At 45.2% G+C, this 14,926-nt stretch overlaps 2 protein-coding genes across 6 annotated transcripts in view; one reads left to right on the top strand and one right to left on the bottom strand.

The window, feature by feature from the left end:
- Positions 1-3,698: 3,698 nt before the first annotated feature.
- On the bottom strand, positions 3,699-8,068 carry LOC137383625 (uncharacterized). The gene is made up of 5 exons (XM_068056779.1): positions 8,060-8,068; positions 5,494-5,570; positions 5,064-5,283; positions 4,193-4,256; positions 3,699-3,937 (listed from the first exon to the last, which is right to left on the bottom strand). The coding sequence occupies exons 1-5, from the start codon at positions 8,066-8,068 to the stop codon at positions 3,699-3,701; spliced, it is 609 nt and encodes a 202-aa protein (XP_067912880.1).
- LOC137383545 (otoancorin-like) overlaps positions 5,236-14,926 on the top strand; it is a 51,984-nt gene continuing 42,293 nt past the window's right edge. For 2 of the 5 annotated variants that reach the window (XM_068056614.1, XM_068056612.1), the window contains exons 1-6: positions 5,853-6,112; positions 8,054-8,082; positions 8,178-8,208; positions 8,312-8,339; positions 9,205-9,283; positions 13,463-13,591. In XM_068056614.1, the coding sequence (XP_067912715.1) occupies positions 9,236-9,283; positions 13,463-13,591 (177 nt within the window). In that variant the 5' untranslated portion in view covers positions 5,853-6,112; positions 8,054-8,082; positions 8,178-8,208; positions 8,312-8,339; positions 9,205-9,235. Of the gene's footprint in view, positions 5,308-5,852; positions 6,113-8,053; positions 8,083-8,177; positions 8,209-8,311; positions 8,340-9,204; positions 9,284-13,462; positions 13,592-14,926 lie in introns of those variants that run through there. The other 3 variants (XM_068056613.1, XM_068056616.1, XM_068056615.1) reach the window with 3 other exon arrangements.

Genomic DNA, 14,926 nt, shown 5'->3' with positions numbered 1-14,926 from the left:
TTGGTTCAAACATGGACAAAAGAGCTGAACTCAAGAGGTGAGGTGAGAGTGACTGCCCTTGACATCAAGGCAGCATTTGACTGAGGCATCAAGGAGCCCTAGCAAAACTGAGGTCAATGGGAATCAGGGGGAAAACGCTCCGCTGGCTGGAGTCATACCGAGCGCAAAGGAAGATGGTTGTGGTTGTTGGAGGTCAATCATCTGAGCTCCAGGACATCACTGCAGGAGTTCCTCAGGGTAGTGCCCTCGGCCCAACCATCTTCAGCTGCTTCATTAATGACCTTCCTTCAATAATAAGGTCAGAAGTGGGGATGTTCGCTGATGATTGCACAATGTTCAGCACCATTCGTGACTCCTCAGATACTGAAGCAGTCTGTGTAGAAATGCAGCAAGACCTGGACAATATCCAGGCTTGGGCTGATAAGTGGCAAGTAACATTCACGCCACACAAGTGCCAGGCAATGATCATCTCCAACAAGAGAGAATCTAACCATCTCCCCTTGACATTCAATGGCATTACCATCGCTGAATCCCCCACTATCAACATCCTAGGGGCTACCATTGACCAGAAACTGAACTGGAGTAGCCATATAAATACCGTGGCTACAAGAGCAGGTCAGAGGCTAGGAATCCTGCAGCTAGTAACTCACCTCCTGACTCCCCAAAGCCTGTCCATCATCTACAAGGCACAAGTCAGGAGTGTAATGGAATACTCTCCACTTGCCTGGATGGGTGCAGCTCCAACAACACTCAAGAAGCTCGACACCATCCAGGAAAAAGCAACCCGCTTGATCAGCACCCCATCCAACACCTTCAACATTCACTCCCTTCACCACCGACGCACAGTGGCAGCAGTGTGTACCATCTACAAGATGCAATGCACCAAGGCTCCTTAGACAGCACCTTCCAAACCCATGAACACTACCAGCTGGAAGGACAAGGGCAGCAGATGCATGGGAACACCACCACCTGCAAGTTCCCCTCCAAGTCACACACCATCCTGACTTGGAACTATATCGCCGTTCCTTCACTGTCGCTGGGTCAAAATGCTGAAACTCCTTTCTTAACAGCACTGTGGGTGTACCTACCCCAAACGGATTGCAGCGGTTCAAGAAGGCAGCTCACCACCACCTTCTCATGGGCAATTAGGGATGGGCAATAAATGCTGGCCTTGCCAGCGATGCCCACATCCCATGAATGAATAATAAAAAAAATCAGCACCTGCATCTGGTGAAGCAATGAGAACCTTCACTAGGCTGATTCTAGTTTGGATGGAAATGGAGATATACATGGACCTCTGCCATTATAAGGAGATATTAAAGGAATCTCATTCCAAGTTGCAATCTAAAGGGATAGAAGGGGCAAAACATTTTTGTGTTCTCCGACACTTGCATCTTTGTGCTCCCTGTTTTGCTTAAACTACTTTCCAGCACAGATTGGAAAGCAAATAAACACTCTGTTACCTTTAGACTCTACTATTCCAATGGCCGGTCTCACATCTCCCACTCTCCCAAAAACCTGAGCTCATCCAAAACTTTGCTTCCTCCCTCCTAACTCACACCGAGTCCTGTTCACCCATCGTCCTGTGTTTGCTGACCGACATTGGCTCCCAGTTCAGTGACACTTCAATCTTAAAATTCTAATACTTGTGTCCAAATCCCTCCAGGGCCTCGCCCCTCCCTATCTCTGTAATCTCCTGCAGCTCTACAACACTGAGTTCCTCCAACTCTGGACTCTTGGCCATCCCCAACTTTCTTTGCCCACCATTATCGGGCCGTGCCTTCAGCTCCCTGGGTCCGAAGCTCTGGAATTCCCTCACTACGCCTCCGCCTCTCCATCTCACTTTCCTCCTTTAAGATCTTCCTTACACCCTACCTCTTTGGCCAAACCTGACCTAATATGTCCTGCTGTGGCTGTGGGTTAATGTTTGGTTGATAAGTGCTGCTGTGAGGCGCCTTGGCATATTTTACTATAAAGGCGCTATACAAATGCAAGTTATTGAAAGAGGACAAGTATAACCTGACACCCGACTAACGTCAGCAAAGGAAGATTGGGATAAAAGTTCCTTGTTCCTTCGCTAGTTTCTGGTTGTGGACTCGGGAGCTGGGACTTCTAGCGAAAAAGAAAAGAAAGGTTTTTGGAAGAAAGTGGCGACTTTTTGCACAGGTACGTGCTCTTTTCTTTGAATTTCTCTGCCGCTTCCAGAGGTTTTTTTTTACCCCTGGTCAACACAGATCTAATAATAAATTGCAGCGGATTGTGCAAAACTGTGCATTTTGTTGGTTTCACCCGCGAATTTGGCATTTCAGTTACCTGCAGCTCATTTGCATAATGGATCAATTCAAGTATTTCTTCTATTTCAATTTAAATGTGCTAAATCTGCAAGTATATTTCCCCCTCTCCTTTCATTTGCACTGTTAATTTCAGATCTGTAAATGCATTGTGTTTGTGTGTGTTCCAGAATATCTTGGGACACTTGTTCATTTTAACCCCGATCTTGTGACAGGTTGGACAGTGAAACTATTGTGTGTGTCCTTTCACTAAGGGAGTCTCTTCTACCTACTCAGCAGCTGCATTGCTAACCTAAAAATAAACCAGATTGAATGTTCTTCTCTGTTAAGAGTTCAGTTTGCAATCCCGCTAAAACAGATTGTGCAGCTCAGATTTATTGCCCCAGTTTCCAAACTGACCATTGAATATTTCCACCCCTGTTAAATGGAACATTTTCAATTTTTAGGTTTAATTTCGAGAGCATTTGCAGTCGATATATTTTTCAAATACCCTTTTATAAATGGATTTATTCGAGTTTATCCCCTCTATTCAGATACTGAGGGTTGTTTTAAGCTTTGAATTATATATAATTCCAGAAGCTGAATATATTCATGGAATGTGGGCGTTGCCGGCCAGGCCAGCATTTATTGCCCATCCCTAAATGCCCTTGAGAAGGTGGTGGTGAGCTGCCTTCTTGAACCGCTGCATTCCATGTGGGGTAGGTACACCCACAGTGTGGTTAGGAGGGGAGTTCCAGGATTTTGACCCAGTGACAGTGCAGGAACAGCGATATAGTTCCAAGTTAGGATGGTGTGTGACTTGGAGGGGAACTTGCAGGTGGTGGTTTAGTTTTTAGTTTAGAGATACAGCACTGAAACAGGCCCTTCGTCCCACCGAGTCTGTGCCGACCATCAACCACCCATTTATACTAATCCTACACGAATCCCATATTCCTACCACATCCCCACCTGTCCCTATATTTCTCTACCACCTACCTATACTAGGGGCAATTTATAATGGCCAATTAACCTATCAACCTGCAAGTCTTTGGCAGTGGGAGGAAACCGGAGCACCCGGAGGAAACCCACGCAGACACAGGGAGAACTTGCAAACTCCACACAGGCAGTACCCAGAATTGAACCCAGGTCGCTGGAGCTGTGAGGCTGCGGTGCTAACCACTGCACCACTGTGCCGCCCCTGCTGCTCTTGTCCTTCTAGTTGGTAGAGGTCGCGGGTTTGGAAGGTGCTGTCTAAGGAGCCTTGGTGAGTTACTGCAGTGCATCTTGTAGATGGTGCACACTGCTGTCACTGTGCGTCAGTGGTGGAGGAATGGGATGGTTAAGGCAAGGGGGTGAAGTGAAGATTAAGAATGTAGCTGTGTCCTTGATGCTGTTTAACTTTTTAAGTCGGACATCAACATCTTATCTTCAACTGAAGAATGGCTGCTGTACTCTTCTTAAGAAGAAATCACAATAGATTCTAGTGTTTAGTCTAGAAGTGTAGTTATGGTAACAGTTGTAAAATGCATGGAGAGCACATAGCAAATACGCAGACTCTTTGAGTTGTAATTCTCCTTTATTCATACTTCTCACATCTTTGTGATTCCCACAGATTTCCACATTAGCTTCTTTGTAATGATATAAATGATTTTTGCCTGTGTGACCATCTGGTAAACCAGGGGTAAAAGCAGTTGCACCCAGGGAACTTGACTCAATAAGAATCTGAAACTGTTGGATTGTCTTAAAAACCCAACAGTTTCATTATTATCCTATTAGGGAAGGAAACCTGCTGTCCTCACCCGGTCTGGGCCAATATGTGATTCCAGACCCACACCGACATGGTTGACTCTTGACTGCCCTCCAAAGTGGCAGAGGAAACCCTGGTTTGTATCATACCCGACATCAAGAAGAAGGAGGTATACTCCCATCTTCCCAGGGCAAGCCGGAACAGGCAATAATGGCAGCCTTTCTAGTGACATCCAAACCCTGAGAATGAAAATGTAAAAAAACAAAATCACAACAATGGTACAGTTATAGAGGGGGTGAAGAGACAGAGAGACCTCAGGATTCACATACATTAATCTTTGAAGGTTGGCAGGACAGGTTGAGAAGTCGTTAAAAAAGCATATGGGATCCTCGGCTTTATAAACAGAGGAATTGAGAACAATAGCAAGGAAATTGTGATAAACCTTTTATAAAACACACATTAGGCCCCGGCTGGAGTATTGTGTTCAGTTCTGGGCAACGCACTTTCGGAGGGATGTCAAAGCCTTGGAGAGGGCGCAGAGGAGATTTACTGGAATGTTACCAGGGATGAGGGACTTCAGTGATATGGAGAGACTGGAGAAGTTGGGATTGTTCTCAATAGAGCAGGGAAGATTAAGAGGAGATTTAATAGAGGTGTTCAAAATTGAGAGGCTTAGCTAGAGTAAATAAGGAGAAAATGTTTCCAGTGGCAGGAGGCCAGGAGCCAAAGGACCCAGCTTTAAGATAATCATCAAAAAATCCAGTGAAGAAATGAGAATTTACTTTAACTCAAGTGAGTTGTTGTGATCTGGAACACACTGCCTGAAAGGGCAGTGGAAGCAGATTCAATAGTAACTTTCAAAAGAATTTAGATATATACTTGGAAAGGACTCTGAAAGAGCAGGGGAATGGGACAAATTGGGTAGCTCTTTCAAGGAGTCAGCACAGACATGATGGGCCAAATGGCCTCCTGTGCTGTCTGACTCTCTATGGGGCAGCTGCTAAATTAGTGGTGTGGAGATAAAGCCACCGGCGATTTAATCTGACCTCTATTCTTGGACCAGCTGACTGGAGATCCAATCTCTTGGATCTTTTCATGTTGAATCTTCCCATTCCCTGATTCTGCGAGAGATGCTTCATGTAATATCCTCCATCATACATGTTCACAGCAGCAGTGGTACTGGAGGAACCGGGTGACTCTGCGTGAAGATGCAGCCAAACTTCTGGATCTGGCTGGTTGTCTTGTTCATTTGCCAAGCTGGGGTCGCTGTTGGTGAAAATCCAGGTAAAGGTAAGAAATATACCCTTTACATTAATCTATTCTTTTTGTAGGAATGAGTAATTTTCAGATTAACCCAGGTCAGTGGGAGGAGAGTTTTAAAGTTGTGTTAGTTAACATTAAAACAATTCATATTAATATGCAATTATTGTTGCTTTCACTGGTTAAATCTTCATTAAACACAAGATGTATTTGTACCTTTCAAACCTTTCTGATATGAATCTTGGACAAAGAAGTAAAGGCCACTCAGATGTGGAGAGTCCGCAGAGGAGGAGCTTGTAAAGAGGAAATACTGTTTAGTTCTTCATGTTTTCTCCCCTCATCCCCTGCCACCCCTTTCAGCCACTCCCCCAAATGTTGCTGTTATCCGATGTGCACTTGCACGTATTTCCGAAACCAGCCACTAGATTGTGATCAGTGGTTAATTTGTGGTTTTCCAATGCCCAGCAACCCTAACACTTCCCTTTACTCACCCTTCCTTATATGTAGAACAGACCCTTAGGTGCTTTTTAAAATTTGTTCATAGGTTGTGGCCAGTATTTGTTTCCCATCCCTAATTGCCCTCGAGAAGTGGGTGTGGGCCACCTTCTTGAATTGCTGCAGTCCTTGGGTGTAGGTACACCCACAGTGCTGTTAGGAAGGGAGTTCCAGGATTTTGATCCAGTGACAGTGAAGGAACGTCAATATAGTTCCAAGTCGGGATGGTGTGTGACTTGGAGGGGAACTTGCAGGTGGTGGTGTTCCCATGCATCTGCTGCCCTTGTTCTTCTAGGTGGTCGAGGTCGCGGGTTTGGAAGGTGCTGTCTCAGGAGCCTTGGTGAGTTGCTGCAGTGCATCTTGTAGATGGTACACACTGCTGCCATCAGTGGTGAAGGGAGTGAATGCTGAAGGTGGTGGATGGGGTGCCGGTCAAGTGGGCTGCTTTGTCCTGGATGGTGTCGAGCTTCTTGAGTGTTGTTGGAGCTGCACCCATCCAGGCAAGTGGAGAGTATTCCATCACACTCCTGACTTGTGCTTGTAGATGGTAGACAGGCTTTGGGGAGTCAGGAGGTGAATTACTCAAGGTAGAATTCCTAGCCTCTGACTGTACTATATTGTTAGTGTGTTATTAATATAGAATGAGGTAGTAGACTTTGGGTCAAAGTAACAGGAGTTTATTTACAGGGGTCTTCTCACTAAGCTATCTACATGAACACTGAGCAACATGAGGTTCAGATTCGTAACATCACATCCTGCAACAACATACACGTTATAGTACACTGACCTGCTCTTGTAACCACAGTATTTATATGGCTGGTCAGTTCAGTTTCTGGTCAATGGTAGCCCCTAGGATGTTGATAGTGGGAGATTCAGTGAAGTTAATACTGTTGAATGTCAAGGAGAGATGGTTTGATTCTTTTTTGTTGGAGATGGTCATTGCCTGGCACTTGTGTGATGTGAATGTTACTTGCCACTTATCAGCCCAAGCCTGAAGATGGTTGGGCCTAGGACACTACCCTGAGGAGCTCCTGTAGTGATGTCCTGGGACTGAGATGATTGACCTCCAACAACCACAACCATCTTCCTTTGCCCTAGGTATGACTCCAACCAGTGGCAAATTTCCCTTTGATTCCCATTAACTTCAATTTCGTTAGGGCTCCTTGATGCCATACTCGGTCAAATGCTGCCTTGATGTCAAGGGCAGTCACTCTCACCTCACCTCTGGAGTTCAGCTCTTTTGTCCATGTTTGGACCAAGGCTGTAATGAGATCAGGAGCTGAGTGTCCCAAACGGAATCCAAACCGAGCGTCAGTGCGTAGGTTATTGCTGAGTAAGTGCCGCTTTGATAGCACTGTTAACAACACCTTCCATCACTTTACTGATGATCGAGAGTAGACTGATGGGGCAGTAATTGGCCGGGTTGGACTTGTCCTGCTTTTTGTGGACAGGATATACCTGGGCAATTTTCCACATTGTCGGGTAGATGCCAGTGTTGTAGCTGTACTGGAACAGCTTGGCTAGGGGCGCAGCAAGTTCTGGAGCACAGGTCTTCAGTACTATTGCTGGAATGTTGTCAGGGCCCATAGCTTTTGCAGTATCCAGTGCCTTCAGCCATTTGCTGATATCACTTGAATTGAATTGAATTGAATTGAATTGACTGAAGGCTGGCATCTGTTATGCTGGCGACTTCAGGAGGTAACATGAGGAGTGACTGAGAGGAGAAAACTTACTTAAAATAAAATTAGCAGGAAATGTTTCTTCTATTTCAAAATAAAAGAAAGACATGCATTTCTATAGTGCCTTTCACAACCCTCAGTTTGTCTCAAAGTGCTTTACAGCCGATGAAGTGTAGTCACTGTTGTAATGTAGGAAACGCGACAGCCAATTTGTGCACAGCAAGCTCCCACAAATAGCAATGTGATAATGACCAGATAATCTGTTTTAGTGATGTTGATTGAGGGATAAATATTGATCAGGACACCAGGGAAAACTCCCCTGCTCTTCTTCAAACTAGGGACATGGGATCTTCTACACTCACCTGAGAGGCGAGAGGGGGCCTCGGTTTAACGTTTCATTCGAAAGGTGGCACCTCTGGCAGTGCAGCACTCGGTTAGTCCTGCACCGGAGTGTCAGCTTACATTTTTGTACTGAAGTCCCGAAGTGAGATTTGGAGCTTCCAAGTCTGAGGGATATATCCTACTAACTGGGCTGGACTGACATTTTGGAATTGTTTTTCTCTCTGCCGTGTATCTGCTTTAACTCATTGTTCCTCTTACAGATTTACCTGCTGCATGGAGACAAATACTGGTTAGTAACAGGATTTTGTTTAAATCCCATTTTCCATCACTTCCTGCTGCTGGTTTTGATGGGTTCAGCTGTTTAAACTTGTCTCTTACTTTTAGGATAAGTTGTTGGACGGGAAATACATCGAAGGTGAGAGTCTCCCGTTTTTATTGGAATCAAACTGCTTGAGGACTTACTCTGCCAGGTTTGTTGGCTGTTTTTTATATATTAAAATCCTTCTTCATGTTTTCAGGAACTGTCGAAGCCCTCGAATACCTCAGGTCAGATTTTTTAATCTAAAAATAAAACAACTGAATGAACTACAAACTTGTATTTCTGTAGCACCTTTCCGAGCCTCAGGATGTCCCAAAGCACTTTATAGCCAATTAAGTACTTTTGAAATGTAGTTACTGTTGTAATGGAGGAACTACAGCAGCCAATTTGCACACAGCAAGATCCCACAAACAGATGATCTGTTTTTGTGATGTTGGTGAGCCATATATTTTGGTGAGGACATCAGGGAGAGCTCCCCTGCTCCTCATCAGGTTAGTATCATGTGATCCTTTGTAGCTACCTGATAGGTCCTCCGTTTACGACTTATATGAATGACAGTACTTCCAACAGTGCAGCACTCCATTCGTACTGCACTGGAGCGTCAGCCTGGATTTTATACTCAAGTCTCTATCCCACAGTTTTCCTAACAGAGAGGTGAGAATGCTACTCACTGAGCCATGACTGTAAGCCACAAGGATGGCTGAGATGGGAAATGGACTAATGTAATGCAGGTGCAGTATGTGGGGGACTTGAAGTTTGGTTAAAGTGCACTATCGGGGCAAAGCAGAAGGAGCTTTACCCTGCATCTGGCAGTGGTGTAATTGACTAGGGGACTGATACTGGGTTATCCACAATGGGGGGGGGGAGGAGCCATAATTGGCCTTTTCACTAGAATTTTTGCTCTTACACTGTAACGGGGACAATAGATTATAACACGCAATTTAAAAAAACAGCGGATTGGGATTTCTCCTGTCGAAGGCTTCAACCCACTCAGCTAGGCTGGAAAGGATCCCATAACTCAACTTGCGAGGAGAAATACGTGTAAGATCTCTTTCAAACAGCAAGCTTAATTATGTGTTTTCTGGGTTCCAGGGATAAAACTGTTACTAAATATTATGTGGACATGCTGCGATATCTTCATTCAAAGGGGTCGAGTTTGCATAAGCTCCAGGTTTGCTCTATACTTTTCTTGTATGATTGCACATCGTGTGTGTGTGAGTGCGAGAATGTGTGAGTGCGAGAATGTGTGAGTGCGAGAATGTGTGAGTGCGAGAATGTGTGAGTGCGAGAATGTGTGAGTGCGAGAATGTGTGTGTGAGAGTGTGTGAGTGTTACATTTATGTCGATGCAAACAACAAGAAGTTGTATTTAGATAGTGCCTTTGAAGTAGTTAAACCTCAAGAAATGTTGAGCTACATAAGGAGATATTAGGACAAGTGACCAAAAGCATGGTCAAAGTAGGTTTTAAGGATTGTCTTAAAGGAGAGAGAGGTTTAGAGAGGGAATTCCAGAGCTTAGGACCCAGGGAGCTGAAGACACGGCTGCTAATGGTGGAGCTGAAGGGTTGGAATAGGGATCTGGGGGGACATGGTACATAAGAAGGGAGAATTGAAAGGATGCATGATGACAGGAGAAGGAGCTAAAGAGATAAAAAATAGGGGTGAAAAAAGTGGGTTCTGGTCTGGAGTTGCAGTCAAAACACAGGTGTGAGTGGACACCAAAGTATAAATGAAAGAAACTATTTCCTCTGGTGGGGGGGAGTCCAGAACAAGGGGCAGGATCTTAAAATTAGAGCGAAACCATTCAGGGGTGATGTCAGGAAGCATTTCTTCACACAAAGGGTCGTGGAAATCTGGAACACTCTCCCCCAAAAAGCTGTTGAGACTGGGGGGGGGTCAACTGAAAATTTAAAAACTGAGATTGATGGCGTTTTGTTGGGTAAGGTTAAGAGGGTTACAGAGCCAAGGCAGGTCAATGGAGTTAATATACAGATCAGTAATAATCTAATTGAATGGCGGAACAGGCTTAAAGGGGGTCAATGGCCTCCTCTGTTCCTATATTCCTAAAGGTATCTAACTGTTATCTATATTTTATACAATAATGCGCTTGGTCTGGGGTGCTTTCTGTTTTCAATCTCCCTTTTCCTGCGAAACATTCTCTGCTCCAGTTCTGAAGTTGCAGTGGTGACAGTTCAGTATTGCTGAAGTGATCATTTCTTCACCGTGACAACCTGTTAGCACAGAGCTAGGATAGCAATCAGAAGCAGGAAGCTTAGCTTCGTCCTCCCCCAGTCCTGAGCACTGTAGGAGTGCGTCCACTGAATACCAGGCAGTGCCCCGGGTTTGATCATTGGGTTATGTTGAGTTAACGGATCCTAACTGAGATGGCAGTATAGGACACGGGGAGGGTGGGGGAGGGTGGGGAGCACGGTACAAGGGTGATTGCTGTGATTAGCTTGTGTTTCCAGGCTAGAGGTTAGAGCGGGGTTGGGGGAGGAGTGTCTGCTGGGCATTCCCTTTCTGGGTTGCAACCCCAAGGGCCTTGCTTCCAAATGTGCACAAGGGAAGGGGTGGGGTCCTGAAGGGCGGGGTCTAGCCTTGAGGGTGGGAGTGCTGCAGGAGGGTCTGGGTCGAGGGGTGAGAGTTGGAGATGCCTGTGGGAGGAGGTGCTGAGGCTGTGGGAGGGGCCTGGCTGTGGGGGCAGAGCCTGGACTGAGGACGGCCTGAGGCTGTGGGAGGGGCCTGGCTGTGGGGGATGGGGCTACTCACCCCACAATGGGACCTGATAAATGGAGAGCGAGGACTATTGGAAGATGGATAATGGGACATGGGAATTATATTATTTCCTGGATGTTATATTTTGAATGATTACAGTGCCGAAGGAGGCCATTTGGCCCTTCATGTCCATGCAGGCTCTCTGCAAGAGCAAATCAGCTAGTGCCATTCCCCTGCCTTTTCCCCATAGCCCTCCATTTTTTTTTCTGTTTAGATATTTATCCAATTCCCTTTTGAAAGCCACAATTGAATCTGCCTCCACCACACTCTCAGGCAGTGCATTCCAGATCCTCACCACTCGCTGTATAAAAAAAATGTTTTTCCTCATGTCACCTCTGGTTCTTTTACCTTAAAACTGTGCCCTCTGGTTCTGGATCCTTCCACCAATGGGAACAGTTTCCACTCTGTCCAGACCCCTCATGATTTCGAACACCTCTATCAAATCGTCTGGAAATATTTTCTTCTCTAAGGAGACCAGACCCAGTTTCTCTAATCTATCCTCATAACTGAAGTTCCTCATCCCTGGAACAATTCTTGTGAATCGTTTCTGCACCCTCTCGAAAGTCCTCGCATCCTTCCTAAAGTGCGGTGCCCAGAACTGGACACAATACTCCAGTTGAGGCCGAACCAGTGTTTCATACAGGTTGACCTTGCTTTTGTACTCTATTCCCCTATTCATAAAGCCCAGGATCCTGTCTGCTTTATTAACCGCTTTCTCAAACTTTCTCAGGCGGAGAATGGTGCAATGGTAATGCCTAGTGAACTAGTAATCCAAAAGCCCAGGCTAATAGACGGAGGATAGGAGTTCAAATCCCACCACAGCAGCTGGTGCAACTTAAATTCAATTAATTAATAAAAGATCTGGAATTGAAAGCTAGTCTCGGTACTGGTGCCATGAAACTATCATAGATTGTCGTAAAAACCCATCTGGTTCACTAATGTCCTTTCGGGAAGGAAATCTGCTGTTTTTTATCTGGTCTGGCCTACATGGGAAAGACGTCCACTGCTATGTCCAGATTGGCCAAAAGGGTGTGGGAAAATGGCGCACTGACATGGAACACAAAAGTCCAAGTGTATCAAGCCTGTGTCCTCAGTACCGTGCTCTACAGCAGCGAGGCCTGGACAACGTATGTCAGTCAAGAGCGACGTCTCAATTCATTCCATCTTCGCTGCCTCCGGAGAATACTTGGCATCAGGTGGCAGGACCGTATCTCCAACACAGAAGTCCTCGATGCGGCCAACATCCCCAGTTTGTACACCCTACTGAGCCAGCGGCGCTTGAGATGGCTTGGCCATGTGAGCCGCATGGAAGATGGCAGGATCCCCAAGGACACATTGTACAGCGAGCTCGTCACTGGTATCAGACCCACCGGCCGTCCATGTCTCCGCTTTAAAGATGTCAGCAAACGCGACATGAGGTCCTGTGACATTGACCACGTCGTGGGAGTCAGTTGCCAGGGTTCACCAGAGCTGGCGTGCATCCATAAAGGCGGGGCTCCAGTGTGGCGTGTCGAAGAGACTTAGCAGTTGGCAGGAAAAAAGACAGAAGAGCAAGGAGAGAGCCAACTGTGTAACAGCCCCGACAAACAATTTTATCTGCAGCACCTGTGGAAGAGTCTGTCACGCTAGTATTGGCCTTTATAGCCACTCCAGATGCTGCTCCACCAACCACTGACCACCTCCAGGCGCTTACCCATTGTCTCTCGAGACAAGGAGGCCAAAGAAGAAGAAGGCCTACATGTGACTCCAGACCCAAAGCAATGTGGTTGATTCTTAACTCTGAAATGGCCTAGCAAGTCACTCAATTGTCAAGGGCAATTCGGGATGGGCAACAAATGCTGGCCTTGCCTGCGATACCCACATCCCATGAAAAAATAAAAAAACCTGCTCTGTCATCTTCAACAATTTATGCACATACACCCCCAGGACTCTCTACTCCTGCCCTCTTTAGAATTGTATCCTTTATTTTATATTGCCTCTCCTTATTCTTCCTACCAAAATGTATCATTTCACACTTCTCTGCATTAAATTTCACCTGCCATGTGTCCGCCCATTCCATTCATCTATGTCCTCTTGAATTTTATCACGATTCTCCTCACAGTTCACACTGCTTCCAAGATTTATGTCATAGCGTCATTTACAGCACAGAAGGAGGCCACTTGGCCCATCGAGTCTATGCCAGCTCTCCACAGAGTTATCCAGTCTGTCCCACTCTCCCACTCAATCCCTGTGGCTCTGCAAGTCTATTTTTTTCAAGTGGCTATCTAATTTACTTTTTGAAGTTTTCAAGATTTGAAATTGTGCCCTGTACACCCAAGTCTAAATCATTAATATAGAAAAGCAGTGGTTGTAATACTGACCCTGAGGGAACCCCACTATATACCATCCTCCAGTCTGGAAAACAACCAATCATCACCACTCTCTGTTTCCTGTCACTCAGCCAACTTTTATCCATGTTGCTACTGTCTCTTTTATTGTACTCCAAAGATTTTGAAACAATAATATAGTAGTTTGTTAAATGTTGCACTGAGTTTTCTGAGATGTTTCATTCTGACTCTTTTTTTTTCTTCTTGGAGATTTCATTCTCCAACTATTTCAGCGAAATTGTACTTGAGCCAAGGCGACTGGCAGCTGACCTCCAGGAGATGGACACCTCAACTTTCTTACTCTGCACAAAATATTTCTACAGTGGCAAGCGCATCGAGGTTGGGGCAGTATGTTTGTGTCGTCTGTGGGTCGTTGTCCTTGTGTTCAAATCCCTTCATAGTCCCTTCTACCTTACCCAATTCCTTTTATACTTTAAAACCCCTTGTTCAGATCACACCTCAATATTCTAAACTTATGGCAATACAAGACTGTTTATGAAATCTCCCCTCCTAATTTAACACTGTTCACCTCTGTAATCCCTCCAGCCCCACAACCTTCTAGGATCTCTGCGCTCCTCCAATTCTGGCCTCTTGAGCATCCCCAATTTTGATCGCTCCACCATTGGCAGCCGTGCCTTCAGCTGCCTGGGCCCTGAGTTCTGCAATTCCTTCCCTAAATCATAGCCGGGATCAATCCTTCCTGATTTCGATAGCTTGTTACCCCTTTGACCAGTACACAGTGAGCCATTAAGAGACCACCCTGCCCCCCCAAAACCCACCCTGCCAAGGGTATTTCTTGCAATTCTTTTCCTTGGGCGATCACTGTATAAGGTCATTTTTATTTTAATTGTTGCTGGTATTTTACAATAAACTTTCATCGCACTGGAGATGGTTGAACCAAGCGGGAAGGTTATTTGGTGAACAGGTCCTTCTTGACGAAATCTGCTCTTGAAGAATTTTGACTAAAGTGTTATAAACAATGTCTCAGTATTACTGTTGGATGTGTTCAGGGAAAAGGCTACAATCCCTCAGATGTTGGACAAATCAGTTCTTAAATTCTGTTCCTTTCTCAATGAGAACTTTTAACAGGAGCCTGATGAATGGATGAGGATCTGTTCTCATGTTGGGACTCAGTGACTGATCATTTTAATGTACTGGAATTAGTTTTTAACATATACATATCTATTTTTATCAAGTTAGACTTCTATGATAGGGTAATTTTTTGTTATTCATGTGTAACATATTAATGAATGAGCAATGTACCCAAAATGAGTTTCTATGAATTGAAATTGAATTGATTGAATTGGTCTAATTTAACTGCCAGTATCCAACAAGGGGCTTAAAGTGTTAAATTAGGAGGAGAGGTTCCACAACTAGGCTTGTATTGCTACGAATTTTCCAGATTGAGGGGGGGTGGGGAATCTGATCAATGGGTTTAAAGTGTTAAACAAATTCAATAAGGTAGTTACAGAGAAACTGTTTCCTCTGGGGGAGAGCGTGCAGGGGAGAATCCAGAACAAGGGGGCATAAGCTTAAAATTAGAACTAGACCATTGAGCAGTGAAATCGGGAAGCACCTTTGCACAAAGAGTAGTGGAAATCTGGAACTCTTTCCCCTAAAGGCTGTGGATGCTGGGGGCCAGTTGGAGCTTTCAAGACCGAGATCAATAGATTT

Source organism: Heterodontus francisci, chromosome 24 (assembly GCF_036365525.1).
Source record: "Heterodontus francisci isolate sHetFra1 chromosome 24, sHetFra1.hap1, whole genome shotgun sequence".
NCBI lineage: Eukaryota > Metazoa > Chordata > Chondrichthyes > Heterodontiformes > Heterodontidae > Heterodontus > Heterodontus francisci.
Note: the sequence above shows the minus strand (reverse complement) of the source record. Positions and strands in the feature narration are given on the sequence as shown.